This window comes from Magnolia sinica, chromosome 14 (assembly GCF_029962835.1).
Source record: "Magnolia sinica isolate HGM2019 chromosome 14, MsV1, whole genome shotgun sequence".
NCBI classification, from domain to species: domain Eukaryota; kingdom Viridiplantae; phylum Streptophyta; class Magnoliopsida; order Magnoliales; family Magnoliaceae; genus Magnolia; species Magnolia sinica.
The window spans coordinates 51,277,288-51,302,602 of record NC_080586.1 but is presented as its reverse complement, the minus strand read 5'-3'; the positions used below and the strand labels follow the sequence as shown (position 1 = coordinate 51,302,602).

Here is a 25,315-nt window from a genome sequence, read left to right as displayed (position 1 = left end):
TTGTAGATGATGATGCGACTCAGGAGGCGAAGCCCGATTACTATGATGATCAGGATGAGTTCTCATATATGCGGTTCTCTGGTGGTTTCGCTTAGGCCATCCGGATCGATGAGGCTATAGGGTTTATTTTTGTAGTTAAACTATTTTGAACTATTACATGTATATGTTAACTCAGTGATGTATTCATACTCTGGAGACCGATCTTTATCTTTTTGGTTCATACACGTTTATATACATTTACCAGTCTTCCACTTGCATTATATGATTTGATCTGGAGTATGAATTACTGTTTTGGTATAATCTCACTCATGATTAATGCATTAATACAGACAACATTTAATTATCATTATTTATGTTGCATAAGTGTTGCGTTGGAACTCGTGGATTGAGTTTATGCTCGACCCCCCATTTTCAAGGCGTTACAAACGATCTTTAACAATGGATGAATGGCGTATTGGAATCGGCCCATTTGATTGGCCCATTTAATTTATATGAGGCCCAATGAGACATATGTAAGGCCTTTGTGTGGGCCAGCTGTGATGTATATAAGGCCCATTGCGATGTGAGATTCCACCATGATGTATGTAATGATGTTTTGGCGGTCGTGCCTTGGGAGTAATGATGGTTTGATGTCCATATTATAAGAACAATGATGGTTAAATGTCCATATTATAACTCTCCCTAGGGCCCATTGATACGCCCATATTTGTAGTGTGTAAGCCATCTAAGCCCCTCTTCGTTATGAACAGGATCCATCAGCATATAACATGCTTAGTATAGTTCCATGATTCATGCCCATACACATCATATGTATGCTTAATATGAGAAATGACTGATCATAGCATATGCCTTCGGGCAGATTGTTTACGAGCCCCTGATAGGCGGAGTTGCCCTTGATGAGAGCGCGGTACACGCAGGATTGTTGCATGAATGGTAGTGTGATTCATGCACTTTGCATTTGTATGACATAATTTCTATATGCCCTAACGACATCAAGGCTATGACCTCCACAGGCACATCGTGGATGACAGGTTTGAACACTGAAAATATTATTACTAAGCATCGGGGCGCCATAAATGTCCTTGGGTGAAAATTTCTAAACTCGATGGTACCAGAGGATGACTCTAACATTGAGACCGAGTGGATATATGAGCGCACGAGGGCCGAATACCAGGAGGCCGCATCTCCCACTGTGTCATGGTCGGTTGGAAAAGGGTGTAGCCTTACTCGCCCGAGGGTAGGGGGCATTACTAGGCTGAGTTTGACCAGCTCGTGAATGGGTCCACTATCGATGTGTTGGATAGATATTGGCAGACTATTGGCCAAGTGGATAGTAAGGTTTCTTACGCTCACTTGGACTGTGCGTCTGGGAAAGGGGTAGTGTCATTTGGAGTGTACTAAACCCCGGTAATTATCCAGGATGAGAACTATACTGATATTTGATGCTCTAGTGATGAGACGCATTGATATGTGGATTTGGATGAGGATTGGAATGCTTGAGTTGTATCTCGCATCGCATGGTCATGATATGGCCGATAGCATTCATATCTTGCACCGCATAGCCTTGGTACGGCTGATTGCATTCATGTATCCATCGACATGATTCTGTATTACTCTGACCTTACATTCTGAGCACGCTCATATTGCGCACACACTTACACTGCCCTCTAAGCTTTCTATAAGCTTATGCACGATCGATGGGTGCAGGTGACGCCAAGAAACAGCCGTAACTTCGCCATAGTTGGAGTGTGTAGTCGAGCTTCAGGAGTTTCTATTATTATCATTATCTTGTATTTCCCTTCATATGCATAGTACTCAGAGTTTTTTATCATAGTGAATTTTGTGATGGTGTTCTTATGGTTATTGTTCGTGGGTTATGCTTATGGTTATGCTTATACCGAATCAAAATCATGTTTGAAATCCTCCTTTTAGAATCCCAGGATCGGAACCTGGTGTATGGGTGCCGGGAACCAAGAATGGAGTACTATGGAAGCTTTCAGCGCCGGATTCGGCAATCAGGAATTTTGTGAACCCGGTTTTCGAATTTGGGGCATGACATATGATCTTGAACTTCCCTCCGAGGAATCATAACATGTGACATCACGTAGTTCCTCGTCACATACAATCCAAGTTGCTGGTGACTTCACATCATCATTGTATAAAACATATTTGTACAATACTATTTTGCAGCTGGCATCACACTAGTCCTATGCACTTTCCTCATGGTAAACGAGGAAAGCATTGTAATGATTGTGGCTGTTGATCTGGTGAGGAGAGCAACAAACAACTGCATTCCCCTGGTGATACTCAAACTGGATGGTCAGAATTTTGTAACATGATCTTGACCTTTAGCTTCACTCCATCGTATCAACAGTTCCTATTACTGGTTGGCCGCTTGTACCATGAAAGCCTGTTCATTTCTCTGGATTTGGACTTTGGAGCACATCCTTGTTTCTTTCTATAAATCATGCCTCTATAGAAAGAATTTTTTTCATTTTTGGCTAAGTATTACTTTTTCTTGTAAAATTTCCTGCAATCAGTTGAGTGGTTAGCAGGTTTTTAAATTACAAAGTCTATTAGTGTTCATCTTCCTATCCACGGTGCTGTTCCACCAAATCAGCAGTCTGGAAGCTGTTCCGCCATATCAGTAGTTTAGATCACCTAGTGCTCCATAATACATTCTTGGAGATGCATGACAAGATTATTACGGGATGTTTTGTTTGTTGCACTTCTACATGGATCTGAAGGTAGATCACATTGACAATTATCTTGTATGCACTTTTTTTTTCAACATGTAATTGTTCTGTTTCTTTTAATTAGCTAGCATTATATGCACAATGTTCTTTTTTTCGTTTTTTAAATTTAACATGAATTTTCTTATCAATGCAATATTTTTTGTTGTTGTTTGTTTGTCCCTTTTTATGCTTATACTTATGAAGGTGCTTAATTCAATGGATTTGATATTGAATTTGGTATGCTTATAGGAGTTGAGGCTAGGGGCTTTATATTTGGTCCTCCAATTGCGTTAGCATTTGGTGCAAAGTTTGTTCCGTTGAGAAAACCAAGAAACTTGCCAGGTATTATTCACCAATCTCTTTTACAAATTTGTTTAGTGATTGGAATATTTGTTGGGAGTGTACTCATCAAATATTGATGTACTTTGAAAGTGGTCTTGCAACAAACTTGCTTTTGATTTGAATTTTGTTACTTGTTTATGTTGGAAAGATGAATTTTATATCTTTTTTTCACGAGCAGCCAGGATCTTTAGCATGTGATGTGATGATCTGGGAGAAAGAAATTCACCTGTTAATTTAGTTTACCACATAGGAATTCTTGAATCTTCCTTTAGTGATCCCCTCGAGAACTACCCCCTTTTGGTGTGAGCAGGATTTATTTTCATTGATTTGCGATTGATCTTAGCTTCAATAGTTTGTGCTACGTGATTCGTTGATTATCATGTATTGTTTCGTGCCAATCTGTATTTGAATCCAATTTGAGTTGCTGCTATATGTGGCGTTGGTTTTGCATTTGCTACCAAAATTAGTTGAGGCATTGCTTAGAGATTTTATGTTTTCTTTTTGTAAATATCTTCTACATGTTGGTAATGGTTGATTTTCATTTATTTGTTTATTTTTGTGTGCTTCTTCCTCTTTTTTTGTTGTACTTTTCATAATTAAGTTTAGATTGAACCATGTTCTTGGTCCTTGGGCTTCTGATTTTGACAATAGCTCATTCAAATTCAACCACTTGCTCTTTCTTTGTGTGCTTGTTTCACCATAATTTTCTCAGATTGTCAATTCACTATTTTAACTTGAAACTTTCTCTAATATTTCTCATAAAATATGTATTAAGGTTGTACACGTCTGATACTTAACACTAAATTTATTATTTAAAAACAATTCCACACTCAACTAAGGAACGTCTACTGAAAATGAAACCCTATAGGTGCTTCTTTCCTGAACACCCAGGGTTGTTTCATTTCCAAACACTTACCTCATTCTAGAGAAGTTCTATACTTACGAGGGAGTCATTTCATGTTGGCAGAGTATGATTATTCGTACGCATATGCACTCTCTAAACACAATGTATATGTACCCCAATACAAACTGTCCAACATCTAGCCTCAACGTTCATTTCGTGCTGTCCACAAAATTGGATTAAGCAGACATGTCACTCAATATATTCTCAAGGATACTTTGGTCAATTCACCCCAATGGTAAAAAATGCACTTGCTGATCCCATACATTATCTAAATTGATATTGTAGCTTCGTTACATGGTCCATATGATGTTTAAATAAGCAAATACCCTTCTTGGTAGCGAAAAGTTTGATGGCTCTCCTAAAAGTAGAATTCTGGAACCTACTCTAGAGATTCCACATGACGTTAAGAAAGAAAATGGTGTCTTGGTGATGAAAAGAGTGATGCCTCTTTGATAGTAGGATTTTGGAACCTACTCTCTCACAGACCTCATCTGTCTCACATGTGCAAAATCCTCGTCATTCATCACATGTGTTCCAAAAATCTGTTAGTCTAGTCTTTAGGTCAGCCACATGCGTGCAAAGTAAGGACAAAAAAAAAAAAAAAATCAGTGAGAAGGTACCTGACCTATGGTCCACATCCAACCTATAGAGTTGTCCTAACTTCTCAGTGATGACCAGGCCACCTGATTTTCAGGTGATGGAACCATATTGTGCAAAAATGGTTATGTAACAGCTGTAGCAGCCTGTAACAGTAACAGTGGACACCTTTATGCATGACAGGGCTGTTTATGGCCCACTATGGGCCGATTTTGCTTTTTGGTTTTCCCAAGAAAAGGGGCCATAAGTCTGTCACGTCCTGTATCGTAATGGTAATGGCGGTGGCCATTACTACCATCATTACTGTTACTGAAAAGAGTCTTTTACATGATACATACTTCTCCTATGGCAAAAGAAACCTAATTTGATATGTTGAATGGTAACAATATTAAATCGACCAATGAGAGAATAAAAAGGAAGCAGGATGGTGAAAGTATGTATCATGTAAAACATCTGTGGTTTTTTACCCTTGTTAGGGTTTTTCCATGTATATCTTGTCTTGTGGTTTGTTTGGAATGCTTTGATTCTTTTTCTAGCTTATATTTCTTCTTGTTTATCGTTTGTGGGTGAGACTGGAGATTAGATCTCGGTTCACTGCGTTGTTGGCGTGCTGTGCAACAACTTGTATCAAAGCTATTGGTTTTAGTTCTATTGGGAGCAATGATAGAAGAATGGAAGACTAGAATTGAGAAGTTTGATGGTTCAAACTTTGCCTTCTGGAAGATGCAGATAGAGGATTATCTATATCAGGAGAACCTCTATATTCCTCTAGGAAGAAAAGAGAAGAATCCAGAAAAGATGACAGATGATGAATGGTTTTTACTGGATCGAAAGGCTTTAGGAATGATCTGACTTTCTTTGTTTAAGAGTGTTGCCTTCAATATATCCAAGATGAAAACCACAAAAGAATTAATGGAAGCCCTAGCCACCATGTATGAAAAACCTTCAACGTCCAACAAAGTTCATCTTATGAAACAGCTATTCAACATGAAGATGTCAGATGGTGGGAGCATGGCTGAACATCTAAACGAGTTCAATACAGTCACGATCTAGTTAGAATCCATTGGCATTGCTTTTGAGGATGAGGTCACGGCATTATTGATCTTGTCCAGTTTGCCAGACAGTTGGGATGGTTTGGTGATTACTGTAAGCAATTCTTTAGGGTCGACAAAGCTGAAATTTGATGATGTGGCCTGTCTAATTCTTAGAGAAGAATCTAGAAGAAATGCATCAGGAATTTCAGGGGATTCAGGGAATGCTCTAAACATTGAAGGAAGAGGAAGATCGCTGAATAAATGAGGCAATAAACATGGACGTTCTAAGTCAATGAAGAAGTCCAAGGGACCGAAAGAGCAAGATGAGTGTTGGCATTAAGAGAAGAAGGGGCACATGAAACATAATTGAAGAGTGCTCAAGAAACAAGAAGAAAGTTCTCAAGTCGGGAAGGATTCAGTAAATCTATCTGAGGAGAGTGACACAGAGGCATTGATCTTGTCTCTTGATGTGAGGAATGAGTCTTGGGTCATAGACTCAGGTGCTTCATTTCATGCCACTTTGTGTAAGGAAGTTCTGTGTAATTATGTATCAGGTGACTTTGGGAGAGTCTAACTGGGTGATGATGAGCCGTGCAGTAATGTTGGAAAGAGAGACGTTCATGTCAATCAGAAAGACGGAACGACTTTGAAATTGAATGATGTCAGACATGTATTGAGTTTGAAATGGAACTTAATCTCAGTGGGGCAGTTGGCCGATACCGGTTATGTGACAACATTCACTAGTGATTCCTGAAAGATCACAAAAGGTGCCTTGGTGATATCTCGAGGCAAAAAGGAAGGTACTTTGTACGTGACTTTAGGATCGTATAGTTCACACCCAGTCACATCAACTGGAGTGAATGTGCAGTTATGGCATCAGAAGTTGGGACATATGAGTGAAAATGGGATGAAAGTGCTATTGTCAAAAGGGAAGCTACTAGGGCTGAAGTCTATTGACTTGAAATTCTACAAGAACTGCGTGTATGGCAAGCAGAAGAGGGTAAGTTTCAAGAAGACAGGATGCACTCTAAAGACGCATCTGTTGGATCTTGTACACACTGATGTGTGGGGACTGACTATAACATCTTGGCAAAATCTATACAAAGGCCAGAGTACCACCTCAGGAAAAAGTCCCTAAGGACTGTATTATTTAGAAATTTAGATGGAAATTAATTAAGTACTAAACTAAATTAATCGGTGGATTTAGTTGAACCACTATTTATACAAATGGTAAGACCCAAAACTATCAAAATCGCTAACTCAGCACTATTAAAAAACCTAGGAAAAATTCCAAAAGCCTATTACTCTCGGGAGCATATTGAAACTCCGTATCAGACCTGTACCGCATGTCGAAAGTCCGATGACCGCGAAACTATAGGGTTATGACCATCTTATTGGGCTTAACAACCAACGCGGGAGTTGAGCCCAAATAGTATCCAGAAACACACAACTTGAGCCCTAAGTAAAGTGTGTGAGAAACTCGAATATCTTTAGAAAATGAACCAAAACTTAAGTAATTTGGGTCATTCACTCACAGGCAAAATTAAAGATTTTAGACCATCGGTTCCTGACCAAACTTCACCCATGGGAAAAGGAAATTTTCTTACTCTTATCCATATACTTGTGGCCGCGATCGAATATGTACGACCGTTGAACTGACACGGGTCTTCCACGGTCGATCGGCCTATCCAAACGCAATAAATTCACATCCTAGCATAGATCCATTGTCAGAGAACTTACCATGTGACGTAGGTGAGTAATGGACCTCCCGATGAACCTCATTCGTCCGAAACAGTTGCCCTTTGGATAAAAACCAAGTATATCATGGCCCTAGGGCCATTTACACCAGTTCTGGACCTATATAAAGCCCTTAAACCACCCCTTCTCTCCCTCATACAAAACCCTAAGAGAGAGAGAGAGGAAGGAAGGAAGAAGGATTCTTGGAGATCTTTGTTGAGATTCTTTCCCACAACTCCACACACTAATTCGCCTCTCTACTACGCTACTCAACCTGTTTCAACTACGATTTGGGTAAGAAATCCAAACCCTAACACCGTAGTTAAGATCTAGAATAGTTGTTTGTCAACCTAACTAACGAATTTCGTGATTTAAGTGCCCGTTATTCCATTTTCGGGAACGTATGATTCGAACCAAGTTCGAAACGAGTATTCCGACGAAAGGTGCGGACTATAAATGTTTAGGTTATAGTTTTCAATGCTTTCAATGTCAGCTAATGATTTATATCTGACTTGATTGCTTACATATCGTCTTAGACACATCGATTTTAATGTATTACACATGTATAACTATGTTGAATAAATATCCATCCTATGTGTTTGTTGAAATGTTTGAATGAACATGTAAACATGATTTGTGTTTGCTAGGCCTACTAATCCAGGATTCATTATTGTCGTATGTATGCTGACCTCTTTGTATAAGGATTTTCTATAATACATGTTGTAACTACCCTATTCTATATATTTGGTGAAGTTCAGTCTAAGTGTTTGATAAATTGTCTGAATGACAAAATGTTGATGATTTGTATTTATTAAGAGTATTAAGATGGGATTCTCAATTACCTTATGCATATGTTTAGTTTCCTTCATGTAATCTGATTTGTCTCTACGGATTTATGGATAAAATGCAAGTGTTATGTGAAATGGCCAAGCTATATGTCCTAGGGGGGGTGAATAGGACTATGCCAAATTAAATTTAAATACTGCGGAATATGAAACAAATAATAGATAGCACTATACACCAATCATAGTATAGGAATAGAAAGCAACCTAAAATAGAGAAATAGAAACAAAAATTATATTAAGGACAACCTTACACCAAAAACCAAAGTTTATGGTAGGACAACCTTATTTCTAGAATAAATAGAGAAATTGAAGCTCAACATAATAAAGAGATAGCAAAAATATAATGTTGAAATGTAAATCTAAATTATTACAACATTCCCCACTGTGCTTGAAATGTAAAATTTACAACATTTACATCCACACATACATTCCACAATTCTGAATGATAAAAGATAAGAAATATAAATCACACATCCACAACACAAAGAATTATAGTGGTTCGCCTGTGTGTTCACCAACTGTTAAACAACAGCCACACAGAATGTTACTCCACTCCTAATATCCTCACACAGGTGATATTAGCATTCACTATCAAATAGGTTTTCATAGGTTCACCCAAAACTTTTACAATTGTGTCTTTTTCAAAGGGCTTACACAATTCAAAAACCCTCGCTTCTGAGTTTTCTGGCTCTCCTCAGATAACCAACAACTTTGAGATTTTTCTGGCTTAACCTGAAATAAAACCAAACAATGTAAATTACACAAATTGTAAAATACCTAATTTTCTCTTTCGTTGTAGCAGCTCAAAAGAACCAAGTCGAAGTAGAGATTTGAATGTCAAAGTTCAATGTCCAATACTCACTTTATAATGGTTCTAGGTTCTAATAGATTTTAAATTAAAACAAAAGGGCTAGCTCTAATTGATTTTGATTCCAGAAAAAGGAAAATAACAATTCCTCTTTTCAGATTAGATTGGAATATTACAAGAAACAAAATCAATTAACAAAGCTAAAGAAAGAGAATATTAAATATGCACACTTAGCTTATATGGAGCACCGACTTATCTCTCAGAAGGTCGAATTAAATTAACTTGAATTGCTTAATTTATTCTGAGATTCGTGCTCTATTTATAGGTGAATAAATCACGTCTTCGACTGGTCTAAGGACCTCTACTACTACTCGTAGAACCAAAAGATATTTGAAAATTCGGGCGTTATAAGATTTGACAGTTTCACGACTAGTCATAGGTTTCCTTCAACTGGTCGTAGGTCTCCTTCGACTGGTCATAGGATCCCTTCAACTAGTCGTAGGTGGCTGAATTTCAACGCTATTCTTTGAGTCATAAGTCTATGACTGGTCGAAGATGCAGTCGACAATGTTCCTACGACTGGTCGAACAGTCCCCAGGACTAGTCGAAGCCTAATAGAAAATTTTCAATTTTTGTAACAAACTTACGACTAATATAGGAAATGTTTAGACAGGTCGAAGCAGTGCTAGGACTAGTCAAACAAAGTCCAGGACTAGTCTTAGAACAGACCAAACTAACTTATATAAAACATATGAATTATGTATCCAAAATGGCCTACTCTAAAGGTCAACCTAAGGTCAGTCATACCTCAATAGTGAAGTAAGGACATTGAAACTTTAGAGACGAGTTAACTTTGAAAGTAATAGAGCTTAAAGTCTTGATGTCGTTTAAACTTGAGAGCTTTTTAAGATCTTGAGATTGAACTTGAAAGCTTCTTGAGATCTTGAGTTTGAACTTGAAAGCTTCTTTAATTTAGTCGAACAATCTCACTTTCTCGAGTCTTGACTTATGAACAGTGCTTGTTAATCAAAGCTGATCTTGAGTAGAGCTTTGTTCTTCATATATGCAAGCTTCATAGTAGTGTCTTTGGCACCACAAATTTAACAACACAAAGGGCTATAAACTATGGCACTTACATTATGTAATATGTTTAATGTGTTTGACGAAATGCTCGAATGAGGAATTGATTTGGATTTCTTGTTAAATGATGATATGATTAGCAAATGTATTTACCTATTGCATCTGAGTAAGATTGGGGCTACAACGTAGCCCAAGCAATCGGTAATAGTCCATGTACAGGTGGTAGAATTAGTCTCGCCACATTGGGTGACTCAACGAATCTGGGTCGCACGATGATTGTCGACAGTGGTTAGGCCACAAGGGGTGCTTATGCGATCCATGCTGATTAAGTCAACGTGTGCTCGTACTAATCGAACTTGCCAAAAAAACCAATCGGCCTATTGTGTGTTTACCATGTATGGACATCACTACTTGAATCTAAGGTACCACTTACCAATGTAAAAGCCTGTTTCAACCATGGAACCATGATCTGCTAAGACTCATGAGCCGGGCATGGTGGTATGGGACATCGTGGTTGAGTTGTCGGCCTACGCTGGGGTGACGAGTCTCCCCATAGTGACCAATGAGTAACTCAAACTTATGAGCCGGGCATGGTGGTATAGGACACTGTGGTTGAGCTGTTGGCCTACGCTGGGGTGACGAGTCTCCCCGTAGTGACCAATGAGTAACCCAAACTTATGAGCCGGGCATGGTGGTATGGGACATCGTGTTCGAGTTGTTGACCTATGCTAAGGTGACGAGCCTTCCCATAGTGACCACGAGTATAAACTATGAATTTTTCTATCGACTGCTTTATACCAGGGGTGATGCCCTACAACTTATCTATCATATGTGATTAACTAGGATTGACGGCCCTAGTTGGATCCTTCGGTTTGGGTCATTAATATAAAGAGAGGTACTTCGCTTCCCGAATCTATTGTATGAATAAGCCTAATTAAGTACTTAGCTTACACGACCATGCACCACATTACATGTGCTTTCGCGAGGAAGTTGCACCTTTAGGGAGTTTGTCATGCGCAAACTTGGCTGTCGGAGTCGCTTGTGAGGGATCTTTGTGCGAGGGCATACATCATTACTGCATATCATTCCTACATTAACAAGAGTAATTAGGAAGTGATTGATGTACTATTTTATCATTACCGCTTGATTGAATTGATAACATGTTAACCTTTGCCTTATAGTACCACTGAGTTGATCACTCACTCCCACCCTGGGATGGTATTTTAAAACACCAACCAGACTCTGTTGTAGATGCAGGAGAGGATGAAGTCTATGCGGCTAGATTGGACTTCATTGACGAGGAGGAATTCTCCTATGTACAGCTATCAGGCGAGTCTATGTAGACCTTGTACTGATTCGACGGGATTACAGGGTTACATGGATTAGTCGAATATCTACATTTTGATATTTTGTGTATTTTGAAACAAACTTTGTATATATTAAACCCTGTTACACTATCATACTCTGGAGGCTATGAACTGCTTAAATATTTTAATACATATATTTCAGACTTCTGCTTGCTAGATTACATTATCTCTGGAGTATGATATGATGTTTTAGTATAATCTCACTCATGTTTAATGTATTAATATGGACAACATTTAAACATCCTTATCCATGTTGCATAAGTGATGTGCTGGATCTCAAGAGTTGAGCTTTGCTCGACCCTCAAAATCCGGAGCATTACAAGTTGGTATCAGAGCATGATTTGGATTAAACTGGGCCTAGGTTATAGATAACACAATGTACTCTGGTGCATTCTGACTTAGGAAGGGGGCGATGGAATCAAGAAACCTTATTAGGATCTCAAACTTCACCGATGAGTGAAACCAAACGTTGTAGTTTAGTCCACAACATATTTTAGACCACGTGAATTGACTTAAGCCGCCTTAAGGCCGTCAGTCAATGGGTTGAGTCATTAGTTGATGAATTTCAAACCTAAGATGGATCTAGGTGGTGCGAATACACGTGCATTGGACCACGAAAAATGGACCCAACCCATTTTCATCCCTTTTCAACCGATCTCCTTCAAAAATTTCACCTTCCACCACCTTATTCTTCAAATCTTTCTAGGTACTTTCATATTAGACACAAATCCTAAAGTTTAAATAATGAAGAACAATAATTAAACTAAAATTTACTATAAATAGTAAGAATGTAAATAAAATAGACTTTTAACCATTAAAATTATGGAATTTCATAAACTAACTATTTTATTTGGATAGATCAGCTTCTCCTATCCCAAATTCATATATTGCATGTCAAATAACTCATTCCGGTTTACAAGATACACTCATTTAAAAAATCGAGTGGCAGAACCACCATCAGGACCACTAGGGAGGCGTAGCGGCACCGCCTGCCTCCACAGCGGGGCGCCGCGGCAGCAGCGGCGCACTGCCCAATTTATGTAATTTTCTGCATTTTTCAATGAACTTCAAAAAGTTATATCTCCCTCAATATAACTTCGATTTCGATGATTCAAAAGCCAAATTAAAGCTTAATAAGTCTAGTTTCATATAACAATAAGTGAAAAATAAAATAAAAATTTTAATATAGTTAAATCTAGGATGCTTTGACAATTTTCCAACTTCTAGAATTTTAATAATTTTTCTACAGCTCCAAATGAACTGAAATTTTATGAGATGACTTTAAACTTAATGATAAACCACCATAAAAATTTTATAAATATTTCACTAGCTGAAACCATAGAAAATGTTACAAGGAATAAATACATTATGAAATCATATAGAAAATCGTTGGTCTTGGACAACTAGTACTCCCCGAATTTTTATAATTTTTATAGAACTTCGAATGAAATGAAATTTTGTGAAATAAAAGTAAGCTTAATAATAGATTTCTATAAAAAATATAAAAATAATATGGTAATTAAAGTTGACAAATATGTTATAAATAATAGAATGGTTGAAACTAAAAATTTCTACAACTTCGAATTGCCAATAGACCAGTCATATCTTTTCATATTAAATTTTCACATTTGGTATCTATTTAGGAATTATTTATAATCATACTAGGAATCATCCTGTAGTTAAATTTGATTATACGTATATTTTTGTTTAAGTTATTTTTATGCAATTAAATTAGGACCCTTGAGTAGGATTGAGTTTCATAATTTAATACTCCGTAAGCTCATGGTAGAGGTGAACTACAGTAAAGTTTTTTTAATTCTCTTGTGTATTTAAGGTTCTTACCGCGTAAGGAGATGTCCCTCCTTTTTCCTTTTCCACAGCCTTATGTTGCTAACATTCGAAACCTCTGAAATATTTTAGAATTCTCGATTCTTGCTTCCCTCTCGAAGCTAATGAAACCGAAGTGCAGTCTACTCATAACCTACTAGTCATAAGATCGAAAGGGTGATATACATATAAAATTTTATACTATTAGAAACCATTTTAGGATGATCTTTGACCTTAGGCATATTAAGATGTTTATTAACCCCTACCTTGGACATAAATTAAAACAAGGACTCTCTTAGACCAAGACCCAAAGGATCAATCGCTAGCCACCACTAGCCTTTGAAGTCACTGCCCACATCCAAGGTACATCGGGTTTTCTATTGGTGGACACCAGGTCCACTATTCAATGATAGCATACTCTATAGTCAAGCGTTTAGGGCTGAGCACTACCCTTATGGTTGGGGTGAGAGTCATCGTAGCAGCAGAAACTTTTATAGATGCCACTAAGCTTTGTAAGAATTGCCCAGTAGACTTAGGAAGAAGGGTGGTGTGCATTAACTTGATTGTCACCATGATATATCATTACGACGTCATCCTCGGCATAGATTGGCTTACCGAAATAAAGGCAGAGATCGACTGTGAAACCAGACTGGTGACGGCACATGGGCCTGAAAACATGACCTTCACTTTCTCCATTCAGGTCAGTTGCCCCTTCCGAGTCCTTTGTTATGCTTCCTTATTGAAAGATCATCATGGTCCGTCACTCGGGGACACACCCGTGGTCTAGGATTTCTGGGACGTATTCAAGACGATCCCTGAACTACCTCCTCGGTGCGAGATCGACTTTACCATCGACCTGGTGTCAGGTGCGACACCTATCTCTTTACCGACGCATCGCATGCCTCCATGTGAAATGGAGGAATTGAGGAGACAGATTGATGATCTGTTGGATTCAGGTTTCATACGACCGAGCGTATCTCCTTGGAGAGTACTTGTGTTGTTTGTAAAGAAGAAAGACGGATCACTACGATTGTTATTGATTATCGTAAACTGAATCACATCACTGTTAAGAACAAGTATCCTCTGCCCAGGATAGATGACCTGTTCGACCAGTTGAAAGGGCACAATATTTTTCTAAAATTGACTTATAGTCCGGATATCATCAGTTGCGTGTCAGGAATGAAGACGTGTAGAAAATAACATTCAGAACCAGTTTTGGGCACTACAAGTTCCTCGTGATGCCATTTGGGCTTACAAATACGTCGGCCATGTTCATGGACCTCATGAACCGGGTGTTTCGGCTGTATCTATACCAATTCATCACCATGTTTATAGATGACATTATGATATACTCCAAGAGTTGAAAAGATCATGAAGAACACCTGCGAGCAGTCTTCAATACTCTCAGGAAGAATCAATTATTTTCTTAGTACCGGAATTGTGACTTTTGAAAGGAAGAAGTCAAGTTTCTAGGACACGTGGTGTCCAAGGAAGGTATTGTCGTGGACCTTGCTAAGGTGACCGCAGTGCAAGACTGGGAGCAACTCGGTTCAGTTACCGAAGTGAGGAGTTTCTTCGGACTTACAGGCTATTATCGCAGATTTTTCAAAGATTTTTTCAAGATAACTCGACCGTGGTCTCAACTCACATGGAAATATTTTAAGTTTGCTTGGAACGAGAAAGTAGAAGTGGCCTTTCAGGAATTAAAGGATAAGCTCACGTCCACACCCATGCTAGTATTGTCAGAGCAAGGGGTCAAATATACTATATACACCGACGCCTCTCATGTTGGTTTGGGTTGTGTACTTATGCAGAAGGATAGGGTGATCGCTTATACTTCACTTCCCGACAGTTGAGGAAGCATGAAGAAAATTACCCCACGCACGACCTGGAACTAGCGGTTGTCATTTTCGCATTAAAGCGCTAGAGACATTACCTCTATGGAGAGGAGTTCAAGCACTTTTGTGACTACAAAAGCCTCAAGTCCATCTTTACTCAGAGAGACCTGAACATGAGGCAACAATGTTGGATGGAAACCTTGAAAGACTTCAAGTTTGAGGTCTCCTACCATCCTGGCAAGGCCAACCTTGTGGCCAATGCGTTGATCTGTAAGAAGACAATAGAATTTGTAGCTCCGCTGATGATAGAAGAATGGAATATGGTAGAGTTTGTGCGGGATTTCGAACAGAAGCTGACAGTGGAGGATCATTCGAGAGCGTCGCACACATTCACGTACAGCCACTTATTGATGACAGAATCATTGTGGCTCAGAAAGAAGATGAATTGTTAGTGAAAATGAGAGAACGCGCAAGTGACAGTGAAGACTCCAAATGGAGGATTGGCTTAGATGGAGGTTTGAGATATTGCGGCCGCCTATGCGTTCCGAATCTCCATGACTTGAGAAAGGAAGTCCTGGAAGCCGCTCACAACTCAAGGATGGCGATGCATTCGGGCAATACGAAGATGTATAGAGACATGAAGCATTCGTACTGGTGGGACAACAGGAAGGCCCAGATAGCAGATTATGTGTCCCATTGTCTCACGTGCCAACAGGTCAAGGCCGAGCATCACCGACCTCCTGGTTTACTTCAGCCCATGCCCATAGCTGAGTGGAAATAGGATTTCGTATCTATAGATTTCATTTCTGGGTTACCGAAGATGAGGAAAGGGCATGACTCCATTTGTGTGATTGTGGACCGATTGACAAAATTGGATCATTTCCTCCCGATTAGAGTTTCAAACTCAGTAAATGATTTAGCCAAGCTGTACATCAAAGAGATAGTACATCTGCATGGAGTTCCTCTGGAGATTGTGTTGGATCGAGACACGCAATTCACATCTATTTTCTAGAGTCGAATCCAAGAAGCAATGGGAGTGAAATTGAAGTTCAGTACCGCGTTCCACCCGCAGACTGATGGGCAGATGAAACGGGTAAATCAGATATTAGAAGATATGTTGCAAGCGTGGGTGCTCAATTTTAAGGACAGTTGGGATGACTGTCTCCCCTATACTGAGTTTGTTTATAATAACAGCTACCAAGCAAGCATTGGCATGGCTCCCTACGAAGCTTTGTATGGGCGCCCATGTCAAGCTCCACATTGTTCGGCAGAAGTTGGCGAGAAGAGTCTAGTTGGCCCAGACTTGGTTCGGGCAACCTCAGAAAAGATTGATATTATTAGACGTCGACTTCTTGCAGCCCAGAGTAAACAAAAAAGTTATGTTGATACAAGACGGAGATAGTTAGAGTCTGAAGTTGGGGACCACGTATTCCTGAATGCTTCTCCAATGAAGGGAGTCCTTCAATTTGGTAAGAAAGGGAAACTCACGCCGCGATTCATTGTCCCATTCCAAATTCTAGACCGAGTGGGTGTGGTGGCATACCGCCTCGCTTTGCCCACACTACTTACGAGTGTGCACAACGTGTTCCACGTATCAATGTTGAAGAAATGTGTTCCTGACATTACCCATATTATCAAATGGGAGCAAGTACATCTAAGTGAAGATGCTACCTATGTACTGCGACCAATACGTATTCTCGATAGGAAGGAACAATTGCTGCGCAGCAAAGTGATACTGCTCGTGAAGGTATTGTGGACTCACCACACTGAGGAAGAGGCTACATGGGAAACAGAAGTCGAAGTCCGTAAGAACTACCCTCAGATCCTCGAGGAGTACGAGAAGTACTAATTTCGAGAATGAAATTTTTCTTTAAGGGGTTTAGATTGTAACGTCTCGAAAAAATTCGTATAAAGGCCCGAGTACCACATTAGGCAGAAGTCCTTAAGGACTGTATTCTATAGAAATTTAGATGGAAATTAATTAACTACTAAATTAAATTAATCAGTGGATTTAGCTGAACCACTATTTATATAAATGGCCATACCCAAAACCATCAAAATCGTTAACTCAGCCCTACTTAAACCTAGGAAAAATCCCAAAAGCCTGTTGCTCTAGGCAGCATATTGAAACTTTGTATCAGACCTGGACCGTAGGTCGAAAGTCCGATGACCGTGAAACTATAGGGTTATAACTGTCTTATTGGGCTTGACAACCATTGTGGGAATCGAGCCCAAATAGTATCCAGAAACGCACAACTTGAGCCCTAAGTAAAGTGTGTGAGAAACGCGAATATCTTTAGAAAATGAACCAGAACTTAAGTAATTTGGGTCATTCACTCACAGGGGAAATTGAAGATTTCAGACCGTCAGTTCCTAACCAAACTTCACCCATAGGAAAAGGAAATTTTCCTACTCTTATCCGTATACTTGTGGCCCCGATCGAATATGTATGACCGTTGAACTGACACGGGTCTTCCATGGTTGATCGGCCTATCCAAATGTGCTGAATTCACATCTTGGCATCGATCCATTGTCAGGGAACTTTTCCTGTGACATAGGTAGTAATGGATCTCCCGATGAGCCCCATTCGTTTGAAACAGTCGACCTTTGGATAGAAACCAAGTATACCATGGCCCTGGGGCCATTTACACCAGTTCTGGGCCTATATAAAGCCCTTAAACCACCCCTTATCTCCCTCATATGAATTTCCTAAAAACCCTAAGGGAGAGAGAGAGAGAGAGAGAGAGAGAGAGAGAGAGAGAGAAAGAGGGAGAGAGAGAGAGAGAAGGAGAGAAAAGAGGAAGGAAGAAGGACTCTTGGAGATCCTTGTTGGGATTCTTTCCCACAACTCCACACACTAATTCACCTTTCTACTACGCTACTAAACCTGTTTCAACTACGATTTGGGTAAGAAATCCAAACCCTAACATCGTAGTTAAGATCTAGAATAGTTGTTTGTCAACCTAGCTAACAGATTTCGTGATTTAGGTACCCGTTATTCCATTTTCGGGAACGTAGGATTCGAACCAAGTTCGAAACGAGTATTCCGATGAAAGGTGTGGACTATAAACATTTAGGTTATGGTTTTCAATGCTTTCAATGTCAGCTAATGATTTATGCCTGACTTGATTGCTACCATATCGTCTTAGACACATCGATTTCGATGTATTACGCATGTATGAACTATGTTGAATAAATATGCATCCTATGTGTTTGTTGAAATGTTTGAATGAACATGTAAACATGATTTGTGTTTGCTATGCCTACTAATCTAGGATTCATTGTTGTCATATGTATGCTGACCTCTTTGTATAAGTATTTGCTAAAATATGTGTTGTAACTACCCTAGTCTATATATTTGGTGAAGTGCAGTCTAAGTGTTTAATAAATTGTCTGAATGAGAAAATGTTGATGATTTATATTTATTAAGAGTATTAAGATGGGATTCTCAATTACCTTATGCATATGTATAGTTTCCTTCATGTAATATGATTTGTCTCTGCACGATTTACGGATAAAATGCAAGTGTTATGTAATATGTTCAATGTGTTTGACGAAATGCTTGAATGAGGAATTGATTTTGATTGCTTGTTAAATGATGATATGATTAGAACATGTATCTACCTATTGCATCTTAGTAAGATTGGGGCTATAACGTAGCCCAGGCAATCGGTAACAGTCCATGTACAGGTGATGGAATTAATCTTGCCACATTGGGTAACTCGACGAATCCGAGTCACACGACGATTATCAACAGTGTTTAGGCCACAAGGGGTGCTTATGCGCTCCATGCCGATTAAGTCAACATGTGCTCGTATCAATCGAACTTGTCAAACAAACCAATCGGCCTATTATGTGTTTACCATGCACGGACATCACTGCTTGAATCTAAGGTACCACTTACTAATGTAAAAGCCTGTTTCAACCATGGTACAGCGATCCGCTAAGACTCATGAGCCACGCATGGTGGTATAGGACACCGTGGTCGAGCTATCGACCTATGCTGGGGTGATGAGCCTCCCCATAGTGACCAGTGAGCAACCCAAATTCATGAGCCGGGCATGGTGGTATGGGACATCGTGTTCGAGTTGTCGGCCTATGCTAAGGTGATGAGCCTTCCCGTATTGACTTCGAGTATAAACTATGAATTTTCCTATGGACTGTTTTATACTAGGGGTTATGCCCTACAACTTGCCTATCGTATGTGATTAATTAGGATTGACGACCCTAGATGGATCCTTCGATTTGGGTCATTGATATAAAGGGAAGTATCTTAGCTTTCCAAATCTGTTGTATGAATAAGCCTAATTAAGTACTTGGCTAACATGACCATGCACCGCATTGCATGTGCTTTAGCAAGGAAGTTGCACCTTTAGGGAGTTTGTCATGCGTGAACTTGGTTGTCGGAGTCGCGTGTGAGGGACCTTTGTGCGAGGGCATACATCATTACTGCATATCATTCCTGCATTAAAAAGAGTAATTAGGAAGTGATTGATGTACTGTTTTAACATTACTGCTTGATTGAATTGATAACATGTTAACCTTTACCTTATACTACCACTGAGTTGATCACTCACTCTCACCCTGGGATGGTATTTTAAAAAACCAACCAAACTCTGTTGTAAATGCAGGCGAGGATAAAGTCTATGCGGCTGGAGTGGACTTCATTGATGAGGAGGAATTCTCTTATGTACAGCTATCAGCCAGGTCTATGTAGACCTTGTACTGATTCGACGAGATTACAGGTTTGCATGGATTAGTTAAACCTCTGCATTTTGATATTTTTTATATTTTGAAACAAACTTCGTATATATTAAACCCCTGTTACACTATCATACTCTGGAGGCTGTGAGCCACTTACCTATTTCAATACATATATTTCAGACTTCCGCTTGTTAGATTACATTATCTCTAGAGTAAGATATGTTGTTTTAGTATAATCCCACTCATGTTTAATGCATTAATATGGACAATATTTAAACATCATTATCCATGTTGCATAAGTGATATACTGGATCTCGGGAGTTGAGTTTTGCTCGACCCTCGAAATCTAGGGCGTTACGCCGGCACAGGTATTATCTCTTGGTGGCTCACGATATTTTATTTCTTTTATTGATGATTCTAGTAGAAAACTGTGTTTTTATTTCTTAAAGTACAAATATGATATATTTGATGTATTTAAGAAGTGGAAAGTAATGGTAGAAAATGAGACAGCTAAAACAGTCAAATGTCTCAGATCAGATAATGGGGGAGAATACTGTGATAAGAGATTTGAGGAATATTGTGCAGTAAATGGAATCAAACATCAGAAAACGGTTCTAGGGACACCACAGCAAAATGGTGTGGTTGAGCGTATTAACAGGACCATCCTTGAGCGCGCCAGGAGCATGAGGTTACATGCAGGATTGCCCAAGACCTTTTAGGCAAATGCTGTGAATATTACCGCATATCTCATCAATAGAAGTCCCTTAACACCATTGGATGGTGGGCTACCAGAAGAAACGTAGACTGGGAAAGAAGTGAACCTTGCACATCTCAAAGTGTTTGGTTGTACTTCATATGTTCACATTGATGCAGAGCACAGAAACAAGCTAGATGCGAAGTACAGGAGGTGCAATATTGATAGGCTACTGGGCAGCATAATTTTGGCTACAGGTTTTGGGATGTAGAAAACAGGAAAATCATCAGAAGCAAGGACGTAGTTTTCAATGAAAAAGTGATGTATAAGGATAGTGTGCAGAAAAATAAGGCCGAGGAGAAAGAATTCGTAAAGTTGAAAGAGTTACCGGAAACAGGTGTTATAGCGCCACAAGATGATCATGCACAGGAGCATTATGAGGCAGAGCCACAAACACTGGTTGTAAGGAGGTCTACTCGGGAGAGGAGAGCCACGGTCCGATACTCACCCTTCTTACATTATCTGCTCCTAACAGATAATGGTGAACCAGAGTATTTTGAAGAGACATTATAGTCAGATACACGGGTTAAGTGGGAGCAGGCCATGGATGATGAGATGGACTCTCTTGAGTCTAATCATACATGGGAGCTAGTCACTCTACCCAAGGGTAAGAAAGCTCTTCATAACAAGTGGGTTTACAGACTGAAAGTGGACCACGATGGTTTGAAAAGGTACAAGGCCAGATTGGTCGTGAAAGGGTTTCAATAAAAGGCAGGTATCTATTTCACTGAAATATTTTCACCGGTAGTGAAAATGTCTACGATTCGCATAGTCTTAAGTATAGTGGCTACAGAGGACTTATATCTAGAGTAGCTAGATGTTAAGAAAGTCTTTCTTTATAGGGACCTCGAAAAGGAGATATATATGCATTAGCCGACAGGATACGTAGCACCAGGAAAGGAAAACAAAGTGTGTAGACTTAAGAAGAGTCTATATGGCCTAAAGTAGGCCCCGAGGCAGTGATACAAGAAGTTCGACAGTTTCATGTCGGGAAACGGTTTTAGGAGATGTTATGCAGACCACTGTTGCTATTTGAAGAAGTTTGATACGTTATACATCATCCTTCTTCTATACATTGATGATATGCTTGTGGCCGGTTCAAGCATGAAGGACATCTCAGATCTCAAAAGACAACTGTCTAGAGAATTTGCAATAAAGGATTCAGGAGCTGCAAAACAAATCCTAGGCATGAGGATAAAGTGTGACAGGGAAAGCAAGAAATTAGTTTTCTCACTAACAGAATACATAGCCAAGGTACTTGATCGATTCAATATGGGAGGTGCTAAGCTGGTTAGCACTCCATTAGCCAACCACTTCAAGCTTTCTAAGAAACAAGGTGCAAAGACACAGGAGGAACGGGACTACATGGCTAAAGTCCCATATGCGTCAGCTATTGGGCGTCTCATGTATGTTATGGTGAGCACAAGGCCAGACATCGCTGAAGTAGTGGGAGTTGTTAGCAGATTCATGAACAATCCCGGGAAGGAACATTGGGAAGCTGTGAAGTGGATTCTCAGATACCTAGTAGGTACTGTGGATATATGGTTGTGCTATGGTGGATCTGAAATCAAGCTACAAGGCTACGTAGATTCAGATTTGGCAGGAGATATCAATAGTAGAAGAAGCACTACAGGTTATGTCTTTACTCTGGACAGTGCTGCAGTCAGTTGGGTCTCTCAGTTACAGAAGATAGTATTTATCAATATGACAAAAGCAGAATATGTTGCAGCTACAGAAGCATGCAAGGAGATGGTGTAGATGCAAGGTTTCATGGAAGAGTTGGGTAAGATGCAAGCAAATTGCAAGCTGTATAGTGACAGTCAGTGTGTAATACACTTGGCTAAGAATTCAGCCTTTCATTCAAGGACCAAGCATATTAACATCAGATATCACTTTATACGTTTGTTACTGGAAGATAGATTAATTGCTCTAGAGAAGATCCATACAAGTGAGAATCCTGCGGATATGCTGACCAAGGCGGTCACACGGGAGAAGTTGAAGCTTTGTTCAGCTTTCATTGGTCTTCAGGCTTAAAGACGGGGAGGTGGTGCACTCCGGATGAAGAAGTTGAAGGTTTATGGCGATATGTCTCCAAGTGGGAGATTGTTGAGATGTGGAGTCACATCTGGACGGTCGCTCGATTAGTCGAGTGCCCTGCTCGACCGGTCGAGTGGCCCACTCGACCAATCGTGGACTGGCTCGACTCAAAGTCTAGTGAGCATCGATTTTTTGGTTCCACAGTACTCGATCGGTCGAGGCCCATGCTCGACTAGTTGAGGGTCCGCTCGACGACCAGTCGAGGTTACACAGATTCGTTTCCAGATTTGATGCGACTACAGATTTTTGAGTCGGTTTTCGCAAGGGTGCGAAAGGGAAGTTACCTAAACTATAAATAGGGGTCCCTAGGGATTTTCTAGGTATTATGAGAGTTATTCCAAGATGTGGGCAAAGGGTTTTCTCTGTACTTCCAAGGGAAGAGGTTAGTATATTGCCTTATAATCTTCATTTTTCTTCATAGTGGAAGTTTGCATCCGTGGTTTTTTACCCTTGTTGGAGTTTTTCCACGTATATCTTGTCTTGTGGTTTGTTTGGAATGCTTTGATTCTTTTTCTAGTTTATAATTCTTCATGTTTATCATTTGTGGGTGAGACCGGAGATTGGATCTCAGTTCACTATGTTGTTGGCATGCTGCGCAACAAGGTCTGCATGTCTCACATTAATGTACTCCAATCTTCTTTTCAATAATGATGCAATTTTTCTTGCTCTCATTCTCTAGTTAACATGTCAATCTCTTTTAGAATGTCTATTTTGGTATTTCCTTTATTGAATGGTTTATATATATATATATATATATATATATTGCTTTCCCAGGTATAAGTTCAAATTTCAAATACCCTCATATTTTTCTCTTGTCATTCGGAGGTAATCATGCTATACCAAAAAAAAAAAAAAGAGTCCATGTAATGGGTGTTGTTGCTTTTCTAATGCACATTGTCAAAACTCATGAGACTTTAAGACTCTAATTAAGGTTTCTTTGAATGTTCAAGCCCAAGGACTGCCTATTTTTTCTTTCTTTTGTGGAATATTATGGAGTCCACCTGCTTTCATGAATTACTAGGAAACTAATTTTGTTTCCTGCTCTTGAGGTTTTAGTGCATCACAATAACTACGTTTGTAGTTTACTCATTTAAGCATTGTAAATTATCTTGTTTACTCATTTTGGTCCCCATCCATTCTATTTAATAGAGAACTAACGTAAAGCCTCTGATCATTTCGACCATAATTTCATAATCAAATGTTGATTTATGACAATCCAAAGCTCATTGGAAAGTTTATGTAATGGGATTCAAAATGGTTGCAAAGATCATGGTAATTAGCCATGGGAGAGTAGAGCAAAGCGAGCTTCAAAACAACATTTTGCAGTAAAGGCTCCTAATGGTGAAAAAAGGATTTCCTCCAAGCAGCAAATATTTTATTTTTATTTTTTTAATTGCATTTTCTGGCAGAAAAAAAAGGATTTACAGTGCCTAAAGAACATTATTTTTGGTGCATGGAACTATTCACTTCTACCACATAACATCTTGCATTCATGTCTTCTTTATTGCGATATTTTAAAATGAAGTTCTAGGACTAGTTTCATATGGGCGCTCTGTTTTTATAGCTGCATTGAGGAAATCAATCAACGGCAAGTAGAAGTACTAGATGCCCAACTGACGATTGAGCAGCTTCAACAGTGAGATCAGTTGCTCACGGCCCAAAATGAGATGTTAAAGGTGTGGTTTCAAGTAGGACATGAAGTTCCACAGATGTTGTATTTTTTCAACTCCAATATTATTTTCTCCTGCACTGTCTAGACATTCCAAATTATTTTTTGCTGGCAACTGGTAATTAGTCTAATGCTGCTTTTTTATTTTGCATTTAAATTTTCCTACTATAGATTGTGTTGGACTGTCAACCATTCCTCATGGTGATTGGTACTGTTCATAGTGTTTGGGTAACATAGGCTGTGGCAATTCATGTGCAGTTTTTGTATTCTTCACTTACAATGTGTAAGGTATGAAAATCATGAATGAAAATAGTAACATTTGTTTCCTCATAGGGTTCAAGCTGAAATGTGTATTTCTTTTTTATTTTTTCCTTCAGGTCACAACTTCCATTTACAACCTTATTATGGGAAAGCTCTATTGCGATCACTATGGTACCATGCAAATAGAAGGAAATTCTGAATATTCGTGTAAGCTAAAATTCAAGGAGCAATCGATCATAGACTGAAATCCTCACCAGGTGATTAATTCACTATGGTAACATATGCGAGTGCACACAGACTCACCAAGATTTGTATTTTCAATATTATTGAAATTGTAATTGTAATTGATTGAATGAAGGATTGAAATTGAATGAATGATTGTAATTGAATGAATAAATGATTATGCATGTGGTAATTGAATGAATGCTTTGTTATAATTTTTTTAATGTAGGCAATAGCTACGGATATTAACCCTAGCTAGTAATCTGACAACTTATTGCTACGGATCCAGCACTACTTTTAGCTACAAATACTATTTGTAGCTGTAGGTACTTTTGGCTACAGAAATAGTTGCTATGGATTATATCTGTAGTGATTGTCATCTATGGCTACGGATTAAATCCGTAGCTATAAGTTTCAGACCTATTGGCTCACCACCTATGACAACGGTCGTGTTACGGACGAAAACCGCAGCCATAGGTATATGGCTACAAATT

At 39.2% G+C, this 25,315-nt stretch overlaps 1 protein-coding gene across 5 annotated transcripts; it reads left to right on the top strand.

Annotated features, from left to right (window-relative positions):
• The first annotated feature begins 2,125 nt into the window (after positions 1-2,125).
• On the top strand, positions 2,126-24,974 carry LOC131225815 (uncharacterized). Of its 5 annotated transcripts, XM_058221406.1 has the most exons (4): positions 2,126-2,747; positions 2,985-3,077; positions 23,444-23,494; positions 24,234-24,423. In XM_058221406.1, exons 1-4 carry the CDS (start codon positions 2,693-2,695, stop codon positions 24,263-24,265), a joined length of 231 nt encoding a protein of 76 aa, XP_058077389.1. In that variant the 5' UTR covers positions 2,126-2,692; the 3' UTR covers positions 24,266-24,423. The 5 variants fall into 5 exon arrangements, 1 of the variants encoding a protein (XP_058077389.1); XR_009161566.1 differs by lacking the exon at positions 23,444-23,494 and adding an exon at positions 24,510-24,974 and having other exon boundaries at positions 2,126-3,077; positions 24,234-24,345; XR_009161565.1 differs by adding an exon at positions 24,510-24,974 and having other exon boundaries at positions 2,126-3,077; positions 23,444-24,345.
• Positions 24,975-25,315: the final 341 nt, after the last annotated feature.

Excerpts from the sequence above, each read along its gene's own strand:
- LOC131225815 (XM_058221406.1), top strand. The coding sequence starts at position 2,693 with ATGACAAGATTATTACGGGATGTTTTGTTTGTTGCACTTCTACATGGA. Across the intron at positions 2,748-2,984 it reads ACTTCTACATGGATCTGAAG|GAGTTGAGGCTAGGGGCTTT; the intron begins GTAGATCACATT and ends GTATGCTTATAG. Across the intron at positions 23,495-24,233 it reads TTTTCTCTTGTCATTCGGAG|CTGCATTGAGGAAATCAATC; the intron begins GTAATCATGCTA and ends CTGTTTTTATAG.